This window comes from Balaenoptera borealis (genome assembly GCF_965194805.1).
Source record: "Balaenoptera borealis genome assembly, chromosome: 17".
Taxonomy (NCBI): Eukaryota; Metazoa; Chordata; class Mammalia; order Artiodactyla; family Balaenopteridae; genus Balaenoptera; species Balaenoptera borealis.
Window position 1 is genome coordinate 41,039,947 of NC_138876.1, and position 26,604 is coordinate 41,066,550.

Sequence of the window (26,604 nt, forward strand, 5' to 3'; positions counted from 1 at the left end):
GTGATGGGTTTCCTTTTGTCTATAAATATTTTTCCCTTAGGTGAGAATATAAGACACCATTTACAATCCTACTTTTTTTTCAATTAACATGATATAGGCATTTTCATGTGTGCTACAGTCTGAATGTTTGTGTCCCCTCTCCCCAAAATCCATATGTTGAAAACCTATGCCCAAAGTGATGGCGGGTCATCACTTTGGAGGTGGGTCCTTTGGGAGGTGATTAGGCCCTGAGGGTAAAGCCCTCATGAAAGGGCTTAGTGCTCTTATAAAAGAGGCCCTGAAGAGCTCTCTTGCCCCCTCCACCATGTGAGGATACTATGAGAAGTCTGCGACCATAGAGGGCCCTCACCCAACCATGCTGGCACCCTGATCTCAGGCTTCCAGCCTCCAGAAATGTAAGAATTAAATTTCCATTGTTCATAAACTACTTAGTCTCCAGTATTTTGTTATAACAGCCCAAATGGACTAAGACACTGTTACCGTAAATTCTTCTCAGTTTTGGTATGTATATGTGGTTGATTAATATTCCATTTATGAATGTACCAAAATTTTCTAAGCCATTCTTTTGGTGTTCAGCATTTGGATTATTTCCTCTTATTAACTATTATAAATAAATCTATGGCCAGCTCTTTCATCTGCATTTTGGCTTAGTTTCTTAAGATTCCCTGAACTGGAATTACTGGGTTAAAGGGTATGAACAGCTTTTTGCTAATTCGATAGTTTAAAACACGTCATCTTGCGGCTTTAATCTGTATTTCTTTCCTGGCTAATGGCACCAAACATTTTTCTTTATCTTTGTTTACTAGTTGTATTTCCTCCTTTGTGAATTGCCTGTTCATGCCCTTTGTCCATTTATCTATTCGGGTCTTCGTATTTTTCTTATCAATTTGCATGAGTTTTTTTCCATTATGAAGATTCTAACTCTTGCTATATTTACTAAGAACAGTTTCCCTCTTTCTGCAGTAAGGGTTTTAATGTTATAGTGTTTGTTTATTGATACAGACATTTACCAATTTTTTTATAACTTAATAAGTGTTTTCCCTCACACTTTTATTGTTTCTAACATTGAAATTCTTAAAAGAGAGGCCCATACCCACTAGGTCTCTTTCTAAACTTCATTCTCTCCAAAATTCACCATCATCCAGCTCTTGACTCCAGGACGCTTTGCAGACTACCCTTTCTAATGTCACCAATGACCTTCTACCACCTTTCAAGTCCCATAGCCCCACTGGACCCCCTGGAGGCATCTGGGAGGTGGAGAACACCTCTCCCCACGGCCTCAAAGGTAGAGCCCGTTGCCTGCCTCGCCGGCACCATCCACTGTTTCTTGTTGGCTTCTCCTTCTCAGTCCCCTTCACCAGATCTTCCTCATCCTCCCATTTCCAAAAGTTCTGAGAGATGTCTTCTCTTGTCCATTAAGACATATTCCCCAGGTGAGTAAGCTCATCTAGTCCTTTGGCTTTAAATGTCAACTTGATGCTGATGACTCCCAAATTTCTGTCGCCAGCCTGAACCTTGCCCCTGAACTCCAGACTCCAGCTTCCTCTGCAACATCTCCACTTGGATATCTAACAGGCATCTCAAACTTAATGTGGCTACAAGACCAGAGTCAAATCCTTGATTTACGCTCCCAGATTTGTCCTCCGCATCCCAACAAATGGCAACCTCAGCCTCTCAGGTGCACGCGCTAGAAGCCTGAATCGTCTTTGACTCTTCTCTGTCATACCCGAAATCCAGTCTATCAGCAAGTTTTATTAAATATGTCTGGAATCCAATCCCTTCACTTCCACCCAATCCAAGACTCCATCATCTCTCACCTGGGCTACTGCTGTAGAATCCCAACTGGTCTTCCTGCTTTCACTCTTGGCCCTTGTATCATCTGTTTCCCACACCACAGCCTTTTAAAAGTAAGGTGGGTCATGTCACACCATGGCTCAGAACCTTCCAATAGAGACTTTACTGTGTCCTATAAGTCTGCACATAATCTGATTCCCACCCCACCTCCCCATCTCCTCCCTTGCTTACTCTGTTCCAGCCATTTTGGTTGAGTGTCTCCTTAAAGACACCAAGCAAGCTCCTGCCTCAGGGAGTTTGCTCCTGCTCTTCGCGCCACCCAAAGTGCTCCTCCACACATACCCATGGCTTACTGCCTCATCTGCTTCAGATGCTACTAAGATGTCCTCTCATGAGAGACACCTTCCCTCACTCTGCTTTATTTTTCTTCATAGCACTTATTATCACTTACATATGATATGTCTGTTTTCTGTTTCCACTGACTAGAATATAGCTCTGGGGTAGAGCACCGCAAAGTGGTTCCCCATGACCCCCACCTCCTGGTATACATGCCCTTATGTAATGCCCTCCTCCCCTTGAGTGTGGGCTTGACCTGGCAGCTTACTTCAAAACAAATGCAACCTGGAAAAGGTGATCGAATGCCACTTCCAAGATTAGGTTACAGAAAGACTAATTTCTATCCTACCTCCCCGTAACCTCCAGCCAAACAGTAAGGCCCACATGGCCATGAATTGATGTCTCTGGCCAACAGCCAGTGAGGACCTGAGGCTAACAGCCACCTGAGTGAGCGGGACACAGGTCCTCCCCAAAAGGCCTTGGGATGATGGCAGCCCCCAGCTGATATCTTAATTACAGCCTCAGGAGAGTCTCCAAGTCAGGCCATGTCCAAATTCCTGACCCACAGAAACTGGGAAATAATAAATGTTAGTTGCCTTAAGCTGCTCAGTTTTGGAGTAATATGTTATGCAGCAATAGATGACTAAGACAAGGTCCAATGGGGGAAGAATCTCTGTTTGTCTTATTCACATTATCCCCAAAATCTAGAAAAGTGCACATAATATTACCCAGCAATGTTTCTGAGTGAGTGAATGAATGAATGAATTTCAGGACTTGTGCTAAGGAGATGGTCTGTCTTGCTCTGGACAATGTGGCTTGCATATTTGAGTCCCAGAACTACTTCAGCCATTTTACTACCATTTGTGAAGCCAACCTGAAGGCAAGGCCAACACAGAGGGGGCAGAGCCAGGAAAATAGCAAAGTTGCAAAACCAGAGCCCCAACTAACACACCTGCCCTACCTGCAAATTTTTTTGGTTATCTGAGCAAAGTTTAAGTTAGCCTGGGCTGAGTTTTCAATAACTTGAAACTAAAAGCATACTATTACATTTTTTTTATGGCATCATTTTCTCCCCTGCCTCCATATGTTCTTCTTTACCTTTTTCTTTCCTCTGCCTACCCCGTTATGGCAGAGATTACTGTTGTCAACCCAGTTTCCATTCTCCCTTCTTCTCTACCAAAAGAACCACGATTTAGTTGGAGCAGTAAGGGGCCTAGCTAAAGAACTACATCTCCCAGCTGCCCTTGAAGATCGGTCATGTGACTAAATTCTGGCCAATGTAAGCTATGGGGTGGGTCTTCTAGAAAGACTTCCTTCAAAGCAGGTTCACTTGGCAGGCAGATACACTTTTCTCTTGGCCTCTTCTGTTTTCCCTCTGCCTGCAATGGGATGGTGGGACCTAAAGTGACCATTTTGTGATTGAAGTAAATTTGAGGAGGCAATACATACTCTAAATATGGTGAGGAAAAGAGCCTGGCTCTCTAATGAAGCCAACATACTAACCCTGAGAACCTCACCTCAGAACTTCTGTGATGAGAGAATTACAAGTCCTAAGCTTATTCCTTGTTTTTTCTGTTACCTGTAGTGTAACTGATGTAACCCTTAAACCCAGAGTCTGTCCTTGTCTTCTCTTTTCATACCACACACTTCTCCTGGCTGCTCTCGCAACTTCAGGAACCATCTACATAATAAAGACTCCCAGACTGATGCCTGCACCTCCTGCCTGTCTCCCAAGCGCCCAAAGTGACTCCTAGATATCCCCACTGGGTGGCACTTAAAAACACGTTAGGGGACAGCATGGACTGTGGAGTCAGGTAGATATCATTTCCAACCCTGACTCTGTTACCCTCCGAGAAACCTGGGGTGAGCAACAGCCTTTCTGAGCCTTATCTGTGAAATGAACATAATAATACTACTTCATAGGGTATTTTTTTTTTTTAGAGATTTATTTTTATTTTCTCTTTTTTGTAATTTATCTTTTTTTTTATCACCTTTATTGGAGTATAATTGCTTTACAATGTTGTGTTAGTTTCTACTGTATAACAAAGTGATATATGTATACATATATCCCCATATCCCTTCCCTCTTGCGCTTCATAGGGTTTTTATGAGAAAAATATATGTGAAACAGTGCCTGGCATATAACCAGTGCTAAATACGTTTAGTTCTCTCCTCCCCATCACCCCCTCCACCCTCTCCTCTGCCTTCTGTTCTCTCACCTTCAGGTAAATGGCTTTACCAACTACCCCATCTCTCAAGCTAGCAATCTTGGACTCTCCTTCAGCTTCTCTCTCTGTCATTCCCCATTATTCCCTCACAGTCAATCAATGACTAAATTCTGTTGCTTTTATCCCAGAACTGTGACTGTGCTTTTCTATCTATCTCCATTATTACTCCCTGCTTTAAACTCTTACTAGCCCTTGTCCGGCTTATTCCTATGGTCAACCACAGGCTCTTCACAACTTACCTTCTATCAGAGTTGCCCCTTTAAAAAAAAAAAAACAGGGTCTTGTCTAAACATATCATATCAACCTTTCCTGAATTCTGTTGCCTACAGAATAAAATCCAAATTCTACAAATGATCATCCAAGGTGTCCCCTTCAACCACTTCCTCCTCCCTCCCCAGGTACTCACCATTCTCCAAACATATCAGGCCTTCCCTGACTCTGTCTTCACACCTCTTGGGATGTGTGTGTGCTGCCCCCGTCCCTTAGACCATACCATCATCATCAATATGTGGCCCAGTAGTTTAAACTTTTCTCCCTGCATTTCCCCTTTTGCCTTCACCCATTCTAAAAGGATCTGTTCCTAGTCTCAGGGGAGGTGGACAGTAGAGTTGGATTGGAGACACTTCCCTTCCTGGCTTGTATTTCCCCAGCCCTAAGCTCGTTGAGCTGACTAGGGCTTGAGGTGAGGGAGTGTATCTCTGGTGGAAACAGGACCAGAGAGAGATATTTCCCCCAAACCAAGAAGAGATGCCTGGGTCTGGGGAGAGGAAAGAGAGGCCTCTGGGGCCCACCAGCAGCAGGGACTTGAGCCCTGCTATCTAGAAGCACCAGAAGATATATCAGGCAGTTGGTGGAAATAGCCATGATACATCAGGGTGATGGGATCCTCCAGCCAGGGTTCCTGTGTCAGAGAAAGCAGCACAGGGGACTGCAGGGCCCTGCAGGCTAACACACCAGGATATTAGCATGGCCTTGGGTGCAGCCGGAAGCCCCGGGAAGGACTAAGACTGAATTTCCTGCAAGCCTAACAGAATGGGGGCTGAGAGTGAAAATGAAGTTGAATGACAAGAAATCATGAAATGGGGTATATAGTGCCCTGAGTTCCTTACCTGCTTGAGAAGCAAGTCTCCACCCATCTTCTTGGGCTCCTGCCCTGTCCCTTCCCATGTGCCCTCTGATCTCTTGCTCTTGTCTTTCAGCCCCAGATTTCTGGCTCCCTGGACCGCTACAAGGAGTTCTTGCCAATCCTCACAACTTCCCTCCTGGTTCTTTGGACTTAGAGTTTCCTGCATAGCTGTTGACTCTGCTGGCTGCTTGTCCCAACATGCCCCCAGCCAGGCCAGCCTCTGGCCCCACGAGGGTAGGAGTGAGAAGGGACACAGTGAAGAAAGCTTCTTTTTTCCTCTTCTCTATCTGGCAACTTTATTCATCCTTCAGGACTTTGCTAAAATGTCACATCCTGGGAAACTTCCCTGACCTCCCTAGGTAGCGTTTCCTTCTCTGGGTTTCCACAACATTTTGCTTCTACCTTTGTCCTTGTCACATGTATTATTATTTGTGTAGCTACATGGTGGCCTTTTCACCTTGACTATGAACACCCTAGGGGCGGGAACCATGTCTCATTCACCTGGCACAATGTCAGCTACAGAATAGGGTCTCCCAAATTCTTGTTAAGTGCCACTTCTCATGCACCTTTCTATCCTTCTTTTTTCTCTGTATCAGGTAGGCATGTATTTGGCTGCAAGTAACAGAGAACCCAACTACACTGGTTTAAATAGAGATTTACTTTTCTCACTCGAAAAGAAGTCTGGAGGTAAGCAACCTAGGGCTGTCAGAGACCCAGCCTCTTCCTATCTTCCTATCCCGCTAGTTTCAATGTGTTGGTCATAGATGCTCTTGTACCTCCAAGCATTACATATAAGTTCTAAGCAAGAAGAAGTGGGAAGGGTGAAGAGCCAACTATGTCCCTTTTCATCAGGAAAGCACAGGTTTTCCCAGACTTCTGCTCACATCTCACCGGCCGTAATATGTCACATGACCACCCGTAGCTGCAAGGGAAGCTGAGAAGAGGAAGGCGAGGGAGAAAGTGGAGGAACCTGGGTGTGAATGAGAACATTCTTGGGCCTCAGCCCAGACCTACTGAAGCAGAAATGTTGTGGGTGGAGCTCACAGTCTGTGTTGTATCGAGCCCCCTAAACAATTCTGATTCAGCTGAAGTTGGAGAACCATAGCCATATGTGATGGCCAGTGTTCTCGTAGGGAAAAATCCTAGACAAGAATTCAAATCACCCATTTTTTATTATAAATTTTGTTACTGGCCATCCAGGAAATGTTGGTTTTCTGATCACTGAGTTGTTGTAAGGACCAGTTTAAATATTGTAGATGAAAACGTCTTGAGAGCTGTAAGTCATTGGACAATTATACTAATTTTGAAATTATAAATTTCTTAGTTCACAGTTTATGTAGCTGACACATTCAGCAGACTGCAAATGCCTGGGAAAAGCAAAACTACCCATAAAAGGTATGAAGAGATTGAAAAGTTACGACAGTAAGGGACAAAAATAGAAATTGAAACCACAGACGTTCAAAATACACTGTTATCAAAAACAAATGTTTGCAGCCGCCCCAGTGGTTGCTGCTACAGGTGGTTTCCATGAGAGGAAGGAGGACATACGTGGTTTCAAAACAAATACTTTGGAGGATAATGAAATGGAGCATTTAGGGGAAAGGGTTGGTAAGAAGATGTGGAACAAATACAAGGGATTTGGTGTTCTGCCATTTGGATTAAGCATACTAAGACCCCATTGTCTGAGTTCCAAGTAGAGTGTCCGTCCCTCACTGTAGTAAAACCTGCTCACTCAGTCTATTTATTCCACAGCAGTCGCCCATGTAACAGACACTGAGTGGTTTTCACTGGTGAACTTGGCCACTTCATCAGCTACTCACTAGGCCCCAGGGACGTCATAGTCAGATCTACATTTGCCTTCAGATAACATTCTCCGGTCAGGAACTGGCCATGACTAAAATAGCGGAGCTGTACCAACACTGGGAGCGTGACCTGTCTGCTCAGGTGAAAACCACAGTGTCAAGAAGGAAGTTCTGACGACTCTGTGAATACACTAAAAATCAGTGTATGTACAATTTAAATGAGGGGATTTTATGACAGCTGAGTTATATCTCAATAAAGCGGTTTAAAAAAAAATGAAATGTTTGCAGTCAGAGACCCTGTGACACAGAGGCAGTGAGCAACTCAGAGACTGTGTGTCCGTGTGTCAGTTAACTTTGTACAAAATGTGAAGCCAAGGTTTATTTACTGATTGATTTAACATCTGGGCTCCAACACACACGTGCTGTGATAAGAGAGCTTATAGAAGCAAAATCACAAAGCCACGTGCTCCTTGGCCTGGTGAAAGGGGGTAGCAATCTGCATGGGAAAAGCTGATGATGTAACCAGCTGAAACTGGTGGTGACCTGAAGCCCAGCTCAGTTCAAATAAATAGGCCAACGCTGGGTCACAGATTCCAAATATTCAACCACTTTTGGAACTGGACTTCCTGGGGGTGTTTCAGTTCATCAGTCAGTCAGATAGAGCCTCACCTATTGCTCCTCCTTCCCCTTCCGTGGACCCAAGTCTTCCCTCACCCCAGCAGAGCCCTGAGTGCAGTGCTAGTAGGTACCCAGGACAGCTGTAATTCCATATGTGATCGTGTTTCCTCTGCTTCTTTCCTGGGGAATTATTACAGTTATTGCTGGTATTGAAACGGAGTTGGTGAGACAGTGAGTCTCAGGGTCAAGTTAGTGACCTCGTTACGTTAGTGACCTGACACTTTAACACCTCTTGATCCCATCCCCTCTCAAAGCGTTGGAGGACCCTGATCTGTAATGACCTCCTTCCTCTCTCCCACACCGTGGTCTCCGCTTCTCTGCTGTGCCTTTCTCACTAGCAGTACCAGCGGCTGGAACTTCTCCCAGAGTAAAAATCCAAAATAAAGACAAAATCTCCCTATCTCTCCTGTCGCTTCTAGTGCAGTCCTTCGCTCTCCTTCACAGCAAAATCCCTGAGAAAGAATTGCTTAGTGTTGTGTCCCCCTGCTCTGAAATTCATGTATCGAAGCTATAACCCCCAGCGCTTCAGAATGTGATTACATTTGGAAAAGGGCCTTTCAAGAGGTGATTAGGTTTAACTGAGGCAGTCTGAGTGGGCCCCAATCCAATATGACTGGTGTCCTCACCAGAAGAGAATATTAGGACACAGACAACACGGAGAGACACCATGTGAGGACACAGAGGGAAGGCAGCCATCTGCAAGTCAGGGAGAGGGGCCTCCGGAGAAACCAGTTCTGCTGTCGACATCTCGATCTTGGACCTCCAGCCTCAAGAACTGTGAGGAAATAAACGACTGGTGTTTAAGCCACCCAGTCTGTGGCACTTCGTTATGAGCCCTAGCAAACTAACACACTTAGACTTTCTGCCTCTGCTTCCTCCTCTCCTAGCTCTCTCTCGTGATTTTCCTCTCTCTTGTTAACTTTCTCTTCCAATCAGGGTTCCGTAGCCACCGATCCACCAGCCTGCTCACCCAAGGTTACCGCTGGCCACCAACTTGCTGGCTCCAGAGGCCACTTCACCGTCCTCATCAGACTCAGCTTCTCTGCAGTCGGTCGCACTTTCCTTCCGATACCATTTTCAGCACTTGGATTCCAGGATACTTCACTCTAAGTTTTCACTCACCTCATTGGCTGCTCCTTCTCAGTCTTCTTGGCTGAATATTCCTTATCCTTCTATCTTCTAAATGTCAGAGGCCCAGGCCGGCCTCAGCCCTCTTCTCTGTCCATAGTCTTTCCCTAGGTCATTCCATCCAGCTCTATGGCTTTAAATATCAGTAAAAAGCTGACATGTCACACATTTGCACCAGCAGCCCCCAGCTGTCCCTCGAGCTCCAGGCTCAAATATTCAATTGCCTGGAACATTTCTCCTGAATATCACAAGAGCATTTCAGACTCAACATGTCTGAAACTCCAGGCTCTAATTTCCCATCACATTTAGAATGAACTCCAAATTTCTCATCCCTGCTTGCACGTTCCCTCATTACTCTTCAGACCCCATCTCCTTCCACTGCTCCCTCCCTCACCACCCTCCAGCCACACTGCCGGTCCTCTACGTACAGCTGGGGTGGCCTTTACACTTACTGTTCCTTCTGCCTCTCCTACGAGTCACTGGTTTGAGCTTCACAGAGCCTATTTTGTCCTTTACATCACTCAGGGCTTGACTCAAAATTCACCTTCTGGAGAGGATTTTCTTGAACCACTGTCTCAATATCACTCTCCTGAAGGCTGTAGAACTCAATGTTACACTAATGACATTTAATAACATGTTATTAGGTTACACTAATAACATTTTAATAAGCTCATACTATAGTACCCAGCATTATATTAAATGCTTTACATGCATGATCTTATTTAATCTTCAGAACCACCTAATGAGACATTCTTATCATCCCCATTTTATAGGAGAGGAAACTGAGGCTAAGAGAGGTCAAACCCAACATCATATAGTTTGCACTAAGGGCTGATTCCGGAACTGTGCTCTTAACCATTAAATTCAGTTGCTTCTCTCTTTAAATGCTGTTCTTTATTATGGACAATATGGTTTCTAGGAGTTTACTTTCCAGGATTAATTAGTTTCAATTGCACTTGTGTCTGAGGAGGTAAAGTAACTCTGGTGTATCAGTGTGTACTAGGGAAGGGTTTATTTTCCAAACTCTGGTTTTAAACACTCAGATAATACAAAATGCAGGCTTCATAGGGACAAATTCAAACATGGGTTCAGACCACCTCTGTGGTTCTTGCTTATAGACTTATTAAAGAAGATGAGGGTATTTGGCTCTTAACTTTGTTGTTTGGGGGCACTCAAGTTCTCCAAAGCTATTAATGCTTTTAAGCTTAGGTTTTTTCTTTTTAAAAAATCTTATTTCTACAAGGTGATTAGAAATAAAATCCTTAAAGTAAAATCCTTAGAAAAAGGTCAATGTGCTGATGAGAACAAACATTATCAAAAACTTTTACATGTCCCAGGCACTTTCCTGCTTTCACTGTCTCTTAAGTAGGTATTATTTCCCCTCTTTTACCATGGAGGAAACTGAGGCACTCAGAAGATAAATAACTATCCCCACTACAGCACAGGAAATCTGCAACTTCCTGTTCCTTCCTTCTTTACCAGACAGCACATGCCCCGAAGTGGTTTTGCCTTCCCAAGATGCCACACAATTGACTACCTGAGAGCCATTCTGTGACACTTGTTCTTAGGGCTCTGAAATTTAGTTCCATGATATAATGATAAACACGAAAAGTTACTTCTCAGGGACCTATACGCCTTTGTGGAAGTGTGGCCAAAACCCAAAAGGCTACAAAGGAATTTAAAGTTCTGGGCCAGTCCTCTTCAACTCAGGTAACCGTCAGATACCAGATTGTGCTAAATTCTCAGTGACACTGTCTAGTACGAGAACAACGCTATTCCTTGAGCACAGGGACTCTCTACTTGCAACCTTTGCACTGGCTCTTCTGGCTGCCTGGGCTGCCTCTTCCCTCATGTCCTTCTGTCCTCAGAGAAGCCCGTATGACCATCCTACCTCCCCACCAGCTTCTCTCTAACCCTGTATCCAGCTTTGTTTTTCTTCACAGCACTCATTACATACCATACTTATCAGCTGATTGTATCTCCTCCATTAGAGGGAAGCTTCCTGAGGGCTGAGACTTTGTTTTGTTCACTGCAGTATCTCCAGTGCTTGGCATAGAGTAGGTGCTCATTAAATAATTACTGAATGAATGAATGGATGTTGTAAACACAGCAGGCCTGAATGAATGGGTGGGTGATGTTCAGTCTTTTTGGGGCTATACTATTCACATCCCCCTTCTGTCTGAGCTACAAAGGGAGAGATACGACTACTCCTGCCAGAGAAGTAAACAGGAAAAGAGACCCCAAAAGAATAGAAATCGAAAACCCTCCTGCCTCTGATGAGCAAGGTTTTCATGGACAAAACCATGAAAAACGTGGACATTTAAGAACACGAATTAATCTTGCAAAATGTAATGGATCTTTAAGGTAGTTAATTCCAGCAAAAAGAATAAGCCAATAAACAAGTTTTCCTTAAATAGGCAGACTATGCAGGCAGTATGCAACTTACATAAGTAGCAATCACATTGTCTGCGTCACCTTTTTGAGAAAGGCAGCAAGACACGTTCTGCTCAAGCTGTCCCCATAACAGAGTGATTCATGCTTACAGACCCCACCTGGGGCTACCTCTGGCACATGCAGGCTGTTGGGCAATGACCCAGAAGTAGCCGTGTGAGTGAAGAGGTAGCTTTAGCAGCAGAAGCTACAAAAGACCTCTGCTCACACACTTCAGATAACGGCTGCCACTGCCCTGGGACTGGTCATGACTGCCCCACGCAGCGGGTCTCTTCAGCTTCATGGCTCCCTGGGGTGTGTGCTGGCATATGGAGGGCCATTCTAGATCATAGATCTAGGCCACATCCATGAAGGGATGACTCACTTTCTGCTCTGCTGTAAGGATGAGTTTTAATATAATTTTAAATAACTGGACACTTTTCTGTGCATTCACCTAGAAAATAAAAAGCCTTTAAAGTCAGGACTTTACAGAAACTGGAGAAAGCACACTAGGTCTGGGGAACTGTCATCAATCACTCACAATCCAGCACATGCCACCACAGCTCTTGGGGGCTCTTCTCCCCAAACACTGGCTGCTGAGTGAGGTGGTCCGGCCTCCCTTCTCCTTTCTGGAGGCTCAGCCAGAACACAGACCCTTTTCATTTTAAGGATTTTATTTCTAATCAATCATCATGTGGATACAGGGTTTAAAAAAACGAATCTGCCAGAGTTACAAAGGTTCCAGAGTCTTGAAAAGCTAGCACACAATGGCCCTAGTATCATTCCTGACTTCTTCCTGAGATGGTAACTGGCAGCCCAGTTGGATTTCTGTTGCCTGTTTTTATTTCAGACAGTGGAGTTCACCAAACCTCTCGCTTCCTTCTGTTCCAGGCTTTCTGGAGACCAAGACAGACCCTTTCTTTCTTTCTCTTATGACAATAGATTTCACTGGAATTCCAAATGATTGTTTTCTCAAAATTCACCAAAAAAACCCCCAAAAAACCAAAGTCTTTCCCAGATACTTGACAACATGCTGGTCGGATGGTAGAAGCCCATTAGACCATATGTGTTGATGGACAGACTGAAAATTACCTGGGAATACTTCATGTTTGGAATCTTCTCAGTACAGACTGAACGGCTTGTTGCTTTGTTGTTCCAAGGTTGCCCTGAGCAGCCAGCCTATGGGGTTCTCCATCTGCAGCTTGGTAGGAAACAACATTCTTCAGCAGCCTTGATGCAACTGGCAGGGTAATGGCCATAGACTCCTTTTGTTAACAGGAGGCAGAGGTATTAGCTGTACTGTTTCTGGATGTTGGCAGAAATGTGGTCCTGCCCTGTGGTCCTTCAGAGCAAAACTTGAGGTTGAATCTCTTTTGTTGGGGTAGATAAGGCAGTGTATTGAGCTCCATGGAAAACAGACAGGAGGACGCTGACAGATGGGGAAAGGGTCACGCCCACAGCAGGGGCTCAGCCTAGAAGTGGGTACTATAGCAACCCACTGAGAATTACCCTGTGAATTAAAGGATGGTTGGATTCACTGGGTCTGCCCTGGTTGAGTCTTTGTCAGCCAACAGACAAGAGGCTGGTTTGCAGCTGTGTGATTTGACAGTTTGGTTGGGTTCAGACAGCTCTGTGCTGTGGAGATGACATTACTCCTGAGTCTCACTGCATGTATGTATGTAAACCAGTGGCACACCACGGAGGAAGGCAATGGGAGCCACCCACTCTACATGCAGGCAACAAGTAGTGAATTTCTGTGTGTGTGTGTGTGTGTGTGTGTGTGTGTGTGTGTGTATAGAATTTAAAAACAATTAAAAAACTGACTAAAATTCAGTTTGCTTTTTATTATTTTCATGCTCCAACAGTTCCAAACAATGTACAGTGATAAAATACTCCTCCCTCATAGAAGCAGACTTCTCCCACGCCCCCTCCTCCCACCCTTGGTGTAACACTGGGATAAACAAGCACCAGGTGGGACGATTATAAATCAGCAAGAGAGTAAACAGAAAGCAAATGACTCCTGAGATAAGATAAAAAAAATTATCCCCAAAACTCTGCTTTGTGAAGTTTACAGAAGGTTGATCTATATGCTATGGGCCTTTCTCTTGTTTAGCTTTGTGTTTTGGTGTCCTATTGCTGCTTTTAAACCCCCCCCCCAACATTTAGTGCCTTAAAACAACAATCATTTATCTGCTCACAATTCTGCAATTTTGGCAGGGCTCAGTGAGGATGGCTCATCTCTGTTCCATGTGGTGTCTGCTGGGCTTGGACCTTCTTGGAGGGCTTTTTCACTCACAAGTCTGGTACCTCAGCTGAGACAGACTGAACATCTAGGGGCTAGTCAGGCATCTCTCTCTTTCCATGTGGTCCCTCCACATAGCTTGGACTTCCTCACAACATGATGGGCTCTTCTTATGTGGTGGCTGGCTTTCCCCAGACTGCAAAGCAGAAGCTGTTAGGCTTGCTTAATGTCTGGTCTTGGGAGACCTCAAACATTATTTCTGCCACATTCTATAGGTCAAAGCAGTTACAGGGTCGGCCCAGATTCAACGGGAAGAAAAAATAGACTTCACTTCATGATGGTGATATTGTTGTGACCATCTTTGGAATCATCTACCTCACATTGTTTTTCTATCATAACAAGGCATTGTATGCTTTCACATTGTCTGTAATGGTGATAAATCTTATCAAGTTGGAAAAAGGTAGGTCTCCATGTGACCTTTTAAAAATTAGACCCTTAAAATTATCATCTTGCCTGGGTTCTGAATGGGAAGATGGTCTCTTCACGAATTGCTAAGAAGAAACAAGAGATTATGGGGCTCCTAATGTAGCAGTGACATTTGAGAGAAAATATTAGGATTAGCCAAAACCTAAAATCCAAGTTAAAGGTTTGGTCTACTTTCTGAGAAAAAGTCAAATGGCTCCCAAATTTTGGTTATTACTTCTGGGCGTCAGACAATCCCCCGCACTTTGATTTACACCCTTTAAAACCAGTATTGTTGGAAGCAGACTGACCACAGGATACTTGTGAGGGCCAGAATGCGAGAGTCAGATACTTTCAGATACTTAATGTATGATACACCTGTTGAGGGTCGCTATAAATTTCACCCTAGGTTAGAGAACCGCATCTCAGTCCAAACAAGATCCATCTAAGAGTGGAGACACATCAAAATGACTCCCTTGCCTTTGCCAGACAGTGAATCCATCGATACGTGTACAGAGCTTTGGTTTGGAAAGTATTTTCAAGCCCACTGTCTTACTTTCCTCTCACTATAAATAACGCGGTGAGCAGGTAGGCGTCGTGTGAATGCCCACAGTCTGTACTGCGTAAACAGCAGAATAGAGGTCATGGGCTCCCTAGGTCACAGGAGAGCCTGGATGCAGCCGCTCTCCTAACTCTTCTTCCTCCAGGATGCTCCTCGTCTTCCGGAGCAAAGGGCCTCCAGGCTCCTGACGTCTCTGCCTTCAGGTCTGGTCTGATGGCCTCTTCTGCCTCGCCGGCCTGTGGGCTGAATCCTGAGCTTGTAGGCGCGTTCAGTCAGCTCCCACTGTCAGTTACCACAGCGAGGTGGGGCCTGACTCCTGGTCTTAAAAAGGAGGCTGGGTGGGCGGCATCCCTGTATCTGGAGGCCAGACTTTCTCTCCTAAGAAGACCAAGAGGTTAAGTGGGGCTGCGTCACAGTCTTTGGCCTCCATCACCCTCCTCAATGCCCTTAATTTTCCTCTCAGAGCAGAAAACACTTTGTGTCCCTTTACGCCCCAAACGCTCGGCCCCTCACTTGGCCAAAGGGATAGCTGGGGCCGGGGCTCTTCCTCTCCCCTTCCAGTTCCAGTTCGTCCTCACACTCCAGCGGGTTCCCATTTTTGTTCGTCCCCAGCCCCTCCTCTCCTCTCTCCCATGCGCCCCGTGTACCAGCCCCCCACCACCACCCCCTTCCGCTCGCCCCTCTTCTATCCCCTCGGCGCCCGGGCTTTGTTGCCCGGGCTTGTTTCTAACTTGAGAGCGTCGCCCGGCTCGGCTCCAGGTCACGTGCGTTAGTGACAACCTCTCGCAGGGCGGCCCCGGTGCCCCCGCGCCGCCGATTGGTGGGCCGGGCCTGGCGCGGCCCCGGGGCGGGGCGGGGCGGGGCGGGGCGGGGCTGCCCGGCGGGCGGGCCCGACGGGCGGGCGCAGCGGCCGATCAGCTGTTCCGAAGCTGCACAACAACAAAAGGAACGAGACGGGCCGGCGGCGGCGGCCAGTGGCGCGGCCACAGGAGGGCTGGACCGGCTCCGCGCCCCGAGCCCCGCGCCCGCCGTCCGGGAGCCGCAGCTACCTCAGCCGCCCCGCGCCGCCAGCGCACCGGTTCCCGCCGGTCCCCGCCGAGCCGGGCGCCCGCTGCCTTCGCCGCCCGTCCGGCTGCCGGTCGGGCCCACGTAAGTGCGGGCGGGGCCGGCGTCCAGGGCCGCTCGCGCCCGGCCGCCCCGCAGCGTTGCCCGACCCGCGCGCCCTGCCCTCGGGCCGGCCCGCGAGCCGCGGTCAGTGCGCTCCCGGCCTCCGCTGCCTCCGCTCGCCGCCGCGGGCCGGCCGCCCACCCCCTCGGCGGACCCTCGTTGGTCCCGGGGTGCGGGCGGAGGCGGCGCCCGGACACGGGCCGGCCAAGCCCCGGCGAGGGGCGGCGGTTGGGTGTTCGGTTTCTGCCTCCTCCCCCGAGCGTGGCCTGTTTTCTTGGCCGCGGCGGGACCTCCTCCTCTCTCTCCTCCTCCTCCTCACTCCCCTCCACTCCTCCTCCTGCCCTCCGCCGTTGGACTGGAGCTGCCCGCTCGGGACTCGGCGTCGGAGCCCCCGGCTCCGGAGGAGCGAGCGCGGCCGCCGCCCCGGGACACATCCCCCCCAGGCCGGCGGCGCCGCCGCTGCTCCTCCAGCAGCCCTCCCAGCGCAGGGTCGCCCTCGGCAGCGCAGCGGCTCAGTTACCCGGCGACCGGCGCCCGCCGAGTGTCCGCCTGTTCGTTGCATGTTCCTTGACCCTGCTTGATCTTCCGCATCACTATTTGAGGTTGCACGTGTGGAAAGAGCAGTTTCCCTGCCCATCACAATTAAAACCCTCATCGTTTTGATCAGTCGCGCTGATTGGGTGCTTCTCATGTGCCATATACTATGTGAGGACTTTACGTGCGTTATCTCAATTGATTCCCGTAATAACCTTATGAAGTAGGCTGTATTACGCATAGGTAAACCTGAGGGCCCAGAGAGATTGAGTAACTTACTCAAGACCACACAGACAGTTAAAAGGAATTGGTTTTTCTCTTTAAAAAGTTGCAGATGAATTTTACTTAGGGATTCCTTGTTTTTATTGTATTTCCTAATTACACCTGCTCATTATCTTCTATGTTAATTCCAATTTAGAGTAGATTTAGGAAGAGCTCCCCTTCCCCCTTCCATCATTCGGAAAAGAACCTTTTCTGAATACAAAGTAGTTTTGGGAAAGGGGAGTGGAAAGTGACCCATGGGATCATTGAACAGAGTTAATAATGAGGTGCCCCAAGATCTTGCAATCACTTGCTTGGTAATTGAAATATATATTTCATTGCAGATGTGAAAAGCGTTAGGAAGCTTTTGCTTTTAAGTCACAGCCACTGTAATCCTGAATTGGCAGCGTAATTTTCAAAGGCTCCTGCCTGGAACCAGGACCTTACGAATTTCTATGACTAAGGTCTCGTTTGTTTTTCCATCCTGTCTTTTGTTCTTTTTTGTGACTGCTCCATCGATGGCTCATAGTTCTCTTGGGAATGCTCCCACTTTCAAAATTTAAGGTGAACAGGCTATGAATTACCACTTACTGCTGTCTTTGTCTGCTGTCATTCAGCCTTCAGAGCCAACCTGGTGGATCCCGGGGAGAATAACCCCCTTGTAGCCAGTTGAATAGGCTGGGTAGAGTGGAACAAGCAAAGACAACTTTCTTGGCTTGGTTTTAATGCAGTTTAAAATTTATTTAAAATCACTCGAATCAGCATGTTTATTTTTCTAAACTAGTGAGATAACGATCATTTTGAGGCTGCTTTTTGATGATGATGTGTAAATTTAGCCACTTGATATTTCAAAACTGTCAAGAAGCCACAACTGTACACATAGAAGTTAAATCTTTTTTTTTTTTTTTTTTAATTTAAAATGTTGTTTTGGAGCCGCCTACTGGCAGCCAAAACCAACAGAAAAGTGCTGTTCTCTGAAGTTCTTAGAGCCAGAGTTGAGGCTGGAAGGAGCCCGAGAGATCCTGTGCTGGGGTGGGGGATGGAGGGCAGGGGGGAGCAAGGCCCTTGGGACCAGACACACTTACACTCTAACGCTGGCCCCAGCCCTGACCAGCTCTGTCGCTTTTGAGCAAGTTACTTAATTTCTGAGCCTCAGTTTCCTTATTAGTCAAGTGGGACAAATAAGTACCTCAAGTCTGTCACATATAATAAGCATTCAGTAAATTGTAGCTCTAATTATTATATAAACATTTTGTCGATAAAGACACTCAGACCCAAAGATGCTAAGTGACTTGCTCACAGTCATACAACTGGTTTGAAGTGAACTTGTGGTTAATATTTACTGGGTGCCTGCTGTGTGCCTGCTTTTAAGTGATACATACTCAATCCTCACATTGGCACTACCCTGAGAAAACTGAGGCACCGAGAAGTTACTATATATCCTAAGTACACACAAGTTCCAGGGAGCAGAGTCAAGATTTCAAACAAAGCAGGCCAACTCCAGAGCCATGTGGCCTCTAGGTTGGTTGCCTGTCTCAAAAATGAGAAAATAAATCACACGAACAAGCTCTTCCAGACTAGTAACTCCTTTTCTGAGTTCTCAAACTAGAATGCTGTACCCCATAAGTATTAAACTCAGCCATCTTTCTCTGCCCACAGAGCATTTCTATTCATGAAATATGAAAACATTGATGATTAAAAAAAAAAAGAAAACATTGATGATAAAATGTTAGGTAATAAAGCGGGATACAAAATTGCGCATGCATCAGCCTACAATTGTGACAAAAAGAAACTGTTGAAGAAAATGCACAATATATTAACAATGATTGCAACAAAGCATGGAATAGAATAATAACTAGTTTCCTTATTTATTTTCAAACTTTCTATAATGTGGTTTGGTTCATTTTATAATGAAAAAGACATTTTTTAAAAGGGAGGGAATGGAGGTATTTTGAGCCAAGCAGAAGAGGGACAAAGCTGCCTTCTCGAAATGCTGGGGACCAGACACTTTGTCTCTTTTCTCCACTGGGGTGAGACTGCCAGGCTTGCAGGTGCCCCAGAGAACAGCAGCGCCACCTAACCTAGCCTTCATTCCTCTACCTCTTTCCTAAATTGCAGAGCTGTATTTGTAAATTTGTCCTCTTAGGACACTTGCTTTCTCTGGAATTTTTCACTTTAGTTTTATCATTGTCCTAGAGTTGTGAATATGAAAAAGTCAGTGATATGTGGTGAGGAGTGAAGTCAGAAGTTCTGCTTTGCCTTTTAGCTCCACATAGAACCAGCCCCATGGAGAGCCTCCATTCCTGGGTGGGAGCCAAGGTCAAGAGTAGCAGTGCCTTGGTAGGGACAGTCTCTGGGTCATTGAGAGGATAGGCCATCAAGACACTGGAAAGACTTTTCTAAAACAGTATTGTCCAATAAAAATATATATGCATGTTTAAATTTTTAAGTAGCCACATTAAAAAGGGGCAAAGAAATAGGTGAAATTAATTTTATTTATATATTTTATTTAACCTAATATATCCCAAGTTAAATAAGATTAAAAATTTAGTTTCTCAGTCACACTAGTCACATTTCAAATGTTCATTCACCTCATGTTCCTGGCAGCCACCTCCCTGAACAATTTTAGTGTATTGGGGTCTCTCCAGCAGCTCCTCGTCCTTTGTGACAGCTATAGAAAGCAGGGCCAAAGGAGCTTTGCAAAGTTAGACCAACCTCACTCCAGGAAACCAAAAGAAGATTGACTTGTGCCGGCCCATGGAAAGCTCCTCCGGGGACACCTTTCCTGTGGCAGAGCTGCGTGTGTTCCAGGCAAAACCTGGCTTCCATGTTACGGTTTTGGAGCTGCAGCCAGAGGGTGCAGTTTGCAGTTGGGAACCTGCAGCTGCACAACCACAGTGGCCCCAGCAAGTTTTCTGCCTTATAGCTGCCACTTAACTGGCCTGGGCCCCACTGACTTACCTCACGTGGCGTCACATTTGGGGGATAAGGGCTCATTCAAGACGAGCAAGGTTTTCCTGTGGGGTGCTCCCTCCCCACCCAGCAGCTCTCACTGGTGCAGGGGCTGAGTCCAGCCCTGTACCCTGGAGAATTGGCATTATTCTCCCAACCGGGTCAGCAGACACAGAATTGTGGTTGGGACCAATACCTGCCTCCATAGTTTAAGAGGAATGGGGAAAAGATTTTGAAAATACCTTTTTTCCCTCCTAGCTTATATGCTCAAAACCTTTATTTACACATCACCTCATCAGCTATTTGCACATGGGGTAGGTCATCTTTTGGGTTATGTCAGGCCAATTACACAGCCCACTTTTCTTCTAAATTCTCTTACATGGAACATAAAGCTGACTTTGTGTTCTCGTACTAGAGCTCCAGACTTCTGGCCATGTTGCTTTCCAGAAGGGTTTCAGGAAGAATGGTTATGCAAGTGATACTTCCTGTTTACCCGCTTTTCATAATGAATGGCTGAGGATGACAGATTGTGACCACAGAAGTATTCCAATGCGGTTTATTTGAGCACAGGTTTGTAGTACTGCACATGGGCAGTAGCCTGCAGTGTGCACATAAAGAACTGAACCAGGAGCCTCATCAGCTACAGATTCCAACTACATTTACAGCTAAAGACGATTGTCTTGAAAGTGAAATGTCAAGAGTCTGAAGTTAGGGATTCAAGACTGACACTCCCTGGATGGTCTCACCCACTCTTATGGTTCCTGGCATCCCCTTTGTGTTGATAACTCCCAAAGCTGTGCCCCCAGCAGACACCACGCTCTTGGACTGCAGAGTCCTATACTCAGCTGCCTTCCAGACATCCCCGGTGTGGGATTTGCAGATTTCCACAATTCCATGTGTCCAGGGTGCACAGCCTGTACCTCCGCAGTGTTCCTCTTCCACTGAACTATCCCACCATCCCCCCAGTTGGTCAGGCCAAAAACCTGGGGCATCCTTGACTTTTCCCTCCCCTTCACTTCTGGCTTACAGGGTCCTGCAGGATCTGGTCCCCGCTTAGCCCCCGAGCCCGCTCTCACGACCGTCCACCTGGATCTTGAGCCACACAGCAGGCGCCACGTTCTCACTCACCTGCACATTTTCACAGTGTTCTTTCTCCTCCTTCCTCCGCTCTTGAGCTTCTCAGCCATTCACGATTGAAGTCATTGATTTCAGGTGTCCTTCCCTGACCTCTGCCTGTGTGGATTTGAGGAGCACTGGTACTTCTCCTCACGTGGCACTCATCACACCGGGTTGTTGCACTTGCCATGGGAGGGCCTTGTCCACTGCAGCCTCCGCTGCACTGAGCACACTCGGCCTGACCCATAATAGGTGCTCAGCAAACATTTGTGACTAATAGTTGACATTGACTGAGAATTTTGTACCGAGTGCCTTGCTAAGTAGGTTGCCTGCACTATCTCATTTGACAAGGGTAGGATCTGGGACACTGTCTAGGAGGTGGTGATTGGCAAAGTCTGGAGAGACACCAGTTGGCTTCAGCCAGGGTGAGAGTGGTGGAGAGAAGTAGGTGGATTCGAGCCAAGTGTGCAGCTAGAGTCAACAGGACTCGCTGAGAGTTTGGATGAGGGGTGGGGTGCGGGGGTAAGGATCCAAAGGAGTCAAGGGTAAGGGCTAGGCGTTTGGCCTGAGTAACTGCTGGATGTTGCTGCCTCTCCTTCCTGAGTAGGGGGGGAAGGGCAAGTGTGCCTGAGCATGTTTGTAGGGGAAAAGGAAAAGATCTCTTTGCTATTTTGGGGGTTTGATATGCCCATCAGGTAGGCAGGCAGAAATGGACATATAAATCTGGAACTCTGGAATAAGATCAGATGAGGCTGGAGTTCCTCATTTAGAACTCACGAGAACTCCATGAAGTAGAACCGTTGCCTCCTGAAATAGTGTGAATTCCTTACCCTTAGGGCACAAGCCACAGAGCCAGCATTTGAACCCAGGCACAGTGGTCGTTTCCAGTTCTGGTAGCTGTTCACCTGAGTTTTGTACAGTGTGACTTTCTCCATGCCAGCTGTAAGAATTGTTTTGAAGGTCAGAGTACTTACAGATTTTAAATGTAATTAGGTGTGCTTACGATCATATACAAGAACAGAGCGGAGAAAAGGTGCCAGGGAAAGGTGAGGGCCTGGCGTGATAGTGGTCACTCACTGGCCTCTATTGCTGGCTTCATTTGGCAGCTTCTGGCCAGTTAACCATGAATACCTAGTTTTTGCTCTACTTACAGAAAAGTAGTATTTCAGTTGACATACATTGTTCAAATTCATCCCTTATTATGAAAGCACAGATGTGAAAAAGAACCAACCCCTTCTATTGCACATTTTGAGATATTTACAGGTTGCGTTTGAGTACTCAATTCATAATGTTTGTAAAAAAGAGATATTGCATATCTTGTGTTTGAAAGAAGGGAAGAGCCATAGCTGTAGGCTAAGGCATGTGCTTTTTTCTAAGGGTGGGGATATGTGTGTGTATTTTAAAACCACATACACATAAACGTGCTGATTTGAAATAACCTTCTTTTTCTGTTTTATTTTAGGGATAATGACTCTTCTTGCTTCTCGCCTAAGTTGAATAAGCAACTTGTGCACTTTAATCCCCTGTCAGTGCCATCAGGCTGACAGAAGACAGGTTTTTGAAATCTCAGCTATAAAGACATCCAGCCAAAGTCTCAATCTTGCCTTAACAATGTTTCAGAGACTGAATAAAATGTTTGTGGGTGAAGTCAGTACTTCTTCCAACCAAGAACCAGAATTTAGTGAGAAAGAAGATGATGAATGGATTCTTGTTGACTTCATAGGTAAGGGTATTCTTAGCCGTTAATCATCACGGCAAAAGTGGAAACTCTTGCATCTAGTTTTTGCATAAGTAAACCAGTAACTCTGAAGGTTTTTAAGCCTTAAAAGTAAATAAACAAGAATTTGTCTAAAAAAATTGCAGGAAGCATTCTGTGCCAGATGATCAGTCAGGGAAATTGTTTGATGTCAGACTTTGCAGTTTTGCAGCTCTTACACCCCGATCAAATCAGAGGCACTTTAATAGAAAATCCTCATACTAGACAAGCAGTAACCCATTTGGCGCATTTTGTGTTTACTCAGCAGAATAGAAACAGTCTTAAAAACTGTTCCTGCAAAACCAACATAATCCATCCCATACAGTGATACACACCCCCCCAACACACACACATGCACACACATGCTAGGTGCTGGGAAGTTATAATCATTACGAGTGAATATGAGTGGTTTTGTTTCTGACCTAAGTAAAGGGAGGCACGTGAGCATCAGCTAACAGCATCATCTCTTCTCTTTCTGTGCTCTGATGTGATACCAATGTGATGCTCCAATCCCGTGGGAATTCAACGACGTGTGTGGACTACGATCTAGACACTTGCACTGGTTTCTCAGCAGCCGAAGACGAGGAAGAAGAAGACATCAGTGAAGAGTCACCTTCCGAGCACCCTTCAGTCTTTTCCTGTTTACCCGCGTCTCTTGAGTGCTTAACTGATCCAAGTGATTCCTGCTTCCTCCAGTTTGAGTCCTGTCCCATGGAGGAGAGCTGGTTTATCACCCCTCCCCCGTGTTTTACTGCAGGTGGATTAACCACTATCAAGGTGGAAACCAGTCCTATGGAAAACCTTCTTATCGAACACCCCAGCATGTCTGTCTATGCTGTGCATAACCCCTGCCCCAGCCTCAGTGAGGCCCACTGTGGGACTGAGGAATTTCATAACCCAAGCAGTCCCAGGTACGTTGCTCTCCACAGACAGTCTGTTTAGTATGCATTGTATTTATTTCTACTACAGTTCAAAGCTGAGTTTTTAGAAGATGCAGAGTAATCTTAGAGAGATTCATGAAAGTATATGCCTAGTGCACAAGGCGGTTGATGGTATGAAAAAAGTTAATTATAGCACGAGTTTTCAAAAAAGTGAGTTATAGCATGGCCCCAGTTACGTAATGGAGAGCTGTCTCATTTATAAAATCATGCTACTGAATGGAAAGAGAAGACTGGCATTTCTGCTAAGTATCTTAGAATATAACTCTGGCACTTTATAGACTGGATTATTTGGGGCATCAAATTCGACAAGAATAGTATATCTTAAAATAAATCTCTTATGATCTTCCAAGTAGTCCTAACTAGGTCACATCAAATGGCGCTTAAGCTTAAAACCTGAGGAATCTTAAGCATGAAGTAAAATGGCAGATTTACCAAAACATTTTGCTCAGAGAGTTGTTTTCTGCCTTACAGAGGAAAGATTTCCTACCCAAACAATGTTTTGCTGTTAATATGGGTGTCCCAAGTGGTCTGAAAGGCTTTGCTCGAATGGCAGATAGGTGGAGGGCCTGGAAAGGTTCAGGGAGGGTGCCTGGTCAGTGATATGTTCCAAAACAAACTCACAGTCTGTGGCCTTTATTCAGAGACTATAATCAAGATTGCTCCCACCCACTAAAATAAAACCCATGGCCATGTTAATTAGCTCAAAGTCCAGCTAGTCCGTGTTGCGTGTGAGTGGAAGGTTTCCTATGGGAATAAAGTATTTGCAGGATGCTGGTACTGACTTAGTTCCCTTAGTACCTGTCAAGGGAACAGGTGAATTGTGGTTCGTGCTGTCATCCAAAAGGCCTCTTTTTCGATTGTCCAGGTTCCAACTCTACTAACTAGACCATTGTATATATCTTCTATTTCCTGTTTGCCAAATATAAACAAAGCCCAGGCAGCTCATTAATTTGTTAACTTTACCAGAGTTTGCTGCACTCTCAAGTCTCAATATTGTAGATGATCTTGAATGAGGATAAACATACACTTGTACCAAATTGAAAAACAATTTGCTTATATAGTTACCCAGGCTTTATACTGGCTAAGATCTTTGATGGGAAATGTTACTTTAACTGGCACTTTATTCCACACTATAAATTTATCAAGAGGTTAATGTTTCAGGCATTCCAACAAAAGTTTAAAATATAATTTTTTGGAGGTGGTATTAATTGCTTTACAGTTGATGCAAATTAATTTCTTCAGTTCTTAGAAATTCCTTCCACCCTGATTTTGATCTCATCTCTGAGGAATTCCACTTGAGAATTTAGCGTGATTAATAGCCCCTTTAAATTAGTAACATTTGTATATTTACGTTTCAATATTTTTTTTTAATTGTGTGTGTATACGTGTATGTATTCAGCAGCTTTGTAGACAACTTATTATAGAAGCAGTACATATGCACTACAGAAAATTAGAAAATGCAAAAAAATTTTAAATGACGTTCTCACTACCAAGGGATGAATACTGTTAAGACTCTAGGTCATATCCTTCCAGATTGTTTTTTCTGAATGTGCCCATGCACAGGTACATACACCATTTTAACCTAAACGGTATCAAGCTGTATGTACTATTTTACAATCTGCTTCCTTAGGCAATGATCTCTACCTTTTTTCCAGTAAAATTTTCCTTCATCAACTACACTAACCATTCTCAGATTTGCTCGCTAGAGTCCAGAATATTTCAGCTAGTTTGTCCAAACCAGCATCCAGTTCAGGACCTTGCACTGCATTTGGTTATGTGTTTGCAGTTTTGATGCAGTGAGAATGTTCATTTTTTTATATCTTGTTTGTTACTGTATCTTGTTATATGTTTTGATATAACACATAGGGTAGTTAAACATAAAGGATCAAGTGAACACAATTTTATATGAATTCTTTTTGAACATAAGAAAGTACTGCAAATTATTATAGTTTTATAATAATTAAAATTTTTTTAACATCTTTATATTTGGATTTGAAATTCTTGTAAGAAAGGCTCACTAAATCAAGATAGAAATAAGATGTCACCAAAATTAGGAGGATGGCTCTGTAGTAAATATTTGTATTTTCTGAGCAAGAAATAAATCATATATCTTTTAAAAGTTAGATTGTTTCCATCCTGTCTATCCTTGAAGAGATTACCGTAAAGCACATAAAAGTAAGGTGCTTCATAATTAAAGGTGGGCTTCAGAGTATGTACTTTATTGCATTTTAGCCTTTATAAATATTGTTTGTGAAGGTTTATGTGCTATCATAATCTTGAATTAAGTAATACATGTGCCTTTAATGACCCATAGTAAACCAGTTATAATAAAGAAAAGTTGACCACATACTAATAGTAAAATTAAATAGCATTTTAAACCTTACTAGTGATTTAATAGTTCACCATTTAACATTTGTAGGGCCAGGAAAAGCTGCTTTTAAGACTCACTGGCACAGAGTAAGTATATTCCCTTTGAGACTGTGTGATATGTGTATCAGTCTGAGCAGGGAGGCGAAGGACTCAAGGCACCCACCTTTTAAAAACCACTGTCTTTATTTTAACTGCTCTCTATTAGTTTCTTAATGTGACCTGCTTTAATTCTGCCATTTAATAAAAACAATATATTAAAAAAGATCATTGTGTTTTCCTCTAGTGGTTATAGGCAGAATATATAACTGCCTTTCCGTGTAAAATAACCCTTAAAAATCTTGAAGTTCTTCATTATGTGTTAATATAGTTTAGATCTATTGATTAGCTTTTAATATAGAAAACATATAATAATTATATGGTTTGTAGCCATATTTTAAGATTGTGTTCTCCCTAAGGGTTTTTATAACATTGCTATGCAAATGCCATTACAAAATGTGCCCTGTTGTGATATAAATTTAAAACTTAGAATTGTTTTCTGTAATAAGCAGGTAGCTTCTTACTGAGAATTTTAAATGAGTAGAATTTCCTTATGCATGTTTCTAGTAAATACAGATTTAAAGCTTGTTTCCTAGAACATTTTACTTATAGACAGAAAACATCCGTGAAGGTGCTATTGGCGCAGTGCATCAGTATCAACCCTGCCTCATAACCATGGTCTTC

General features: G+C 44.8%; 1 protein-coding gene and 1 long non-coding RNA gene across 7 annotated transcripts in view; one reads left to right on the plus strand and one right to left on the minus strand.

Annotated features, from left to right (window-relative positions):
* Positions 1-594: 594 nt before the first annotated feature.
* LOC309614917 overlaps positions 595-26,604 on the minus strand; it is a 68,649-nt gene continuing 42,639 nt past the window's right edge. Inside the window, exon 2 of the long non-coding RNA XR_014236464.1 lies at positions 595-15,165. This is a non-coding gene — a long non-coding RNA (uncharacterized lncRNA). The remainder of the gene's footprint in view (positions 15,166-26,604) is intronic.
* Positions 15,646-26,604, plus strand: part of TP53INP1 (tumor protein p53 inducible nuclear protein 1) — a 28,996-nt gene continuing 18,037 nt past the window's right edge. Inside the window, exons 1-4 of one of the 6 annotated variants that reach the window (XM_082363821.1) lie at positions 15,646-15,936; positions 20,914-21,069; positions 22,280-22,540; positions 23,124-23,484. In XM_082363821.1, the coding sequence (XP_082219947.1) occupies positions 22,429-22,540; positions 23,124-23,484 (473 nt within the window). In that variant the 5' untranslated portion in view covers positions 15,646-15,936; positions 20,914-21,069; positions 22,280-22,428. The other 5 variants (XM_082363824.1, XM_082363819.1, XM_082363823.1 and 2 more) reach the window with 5 other exon arrangements.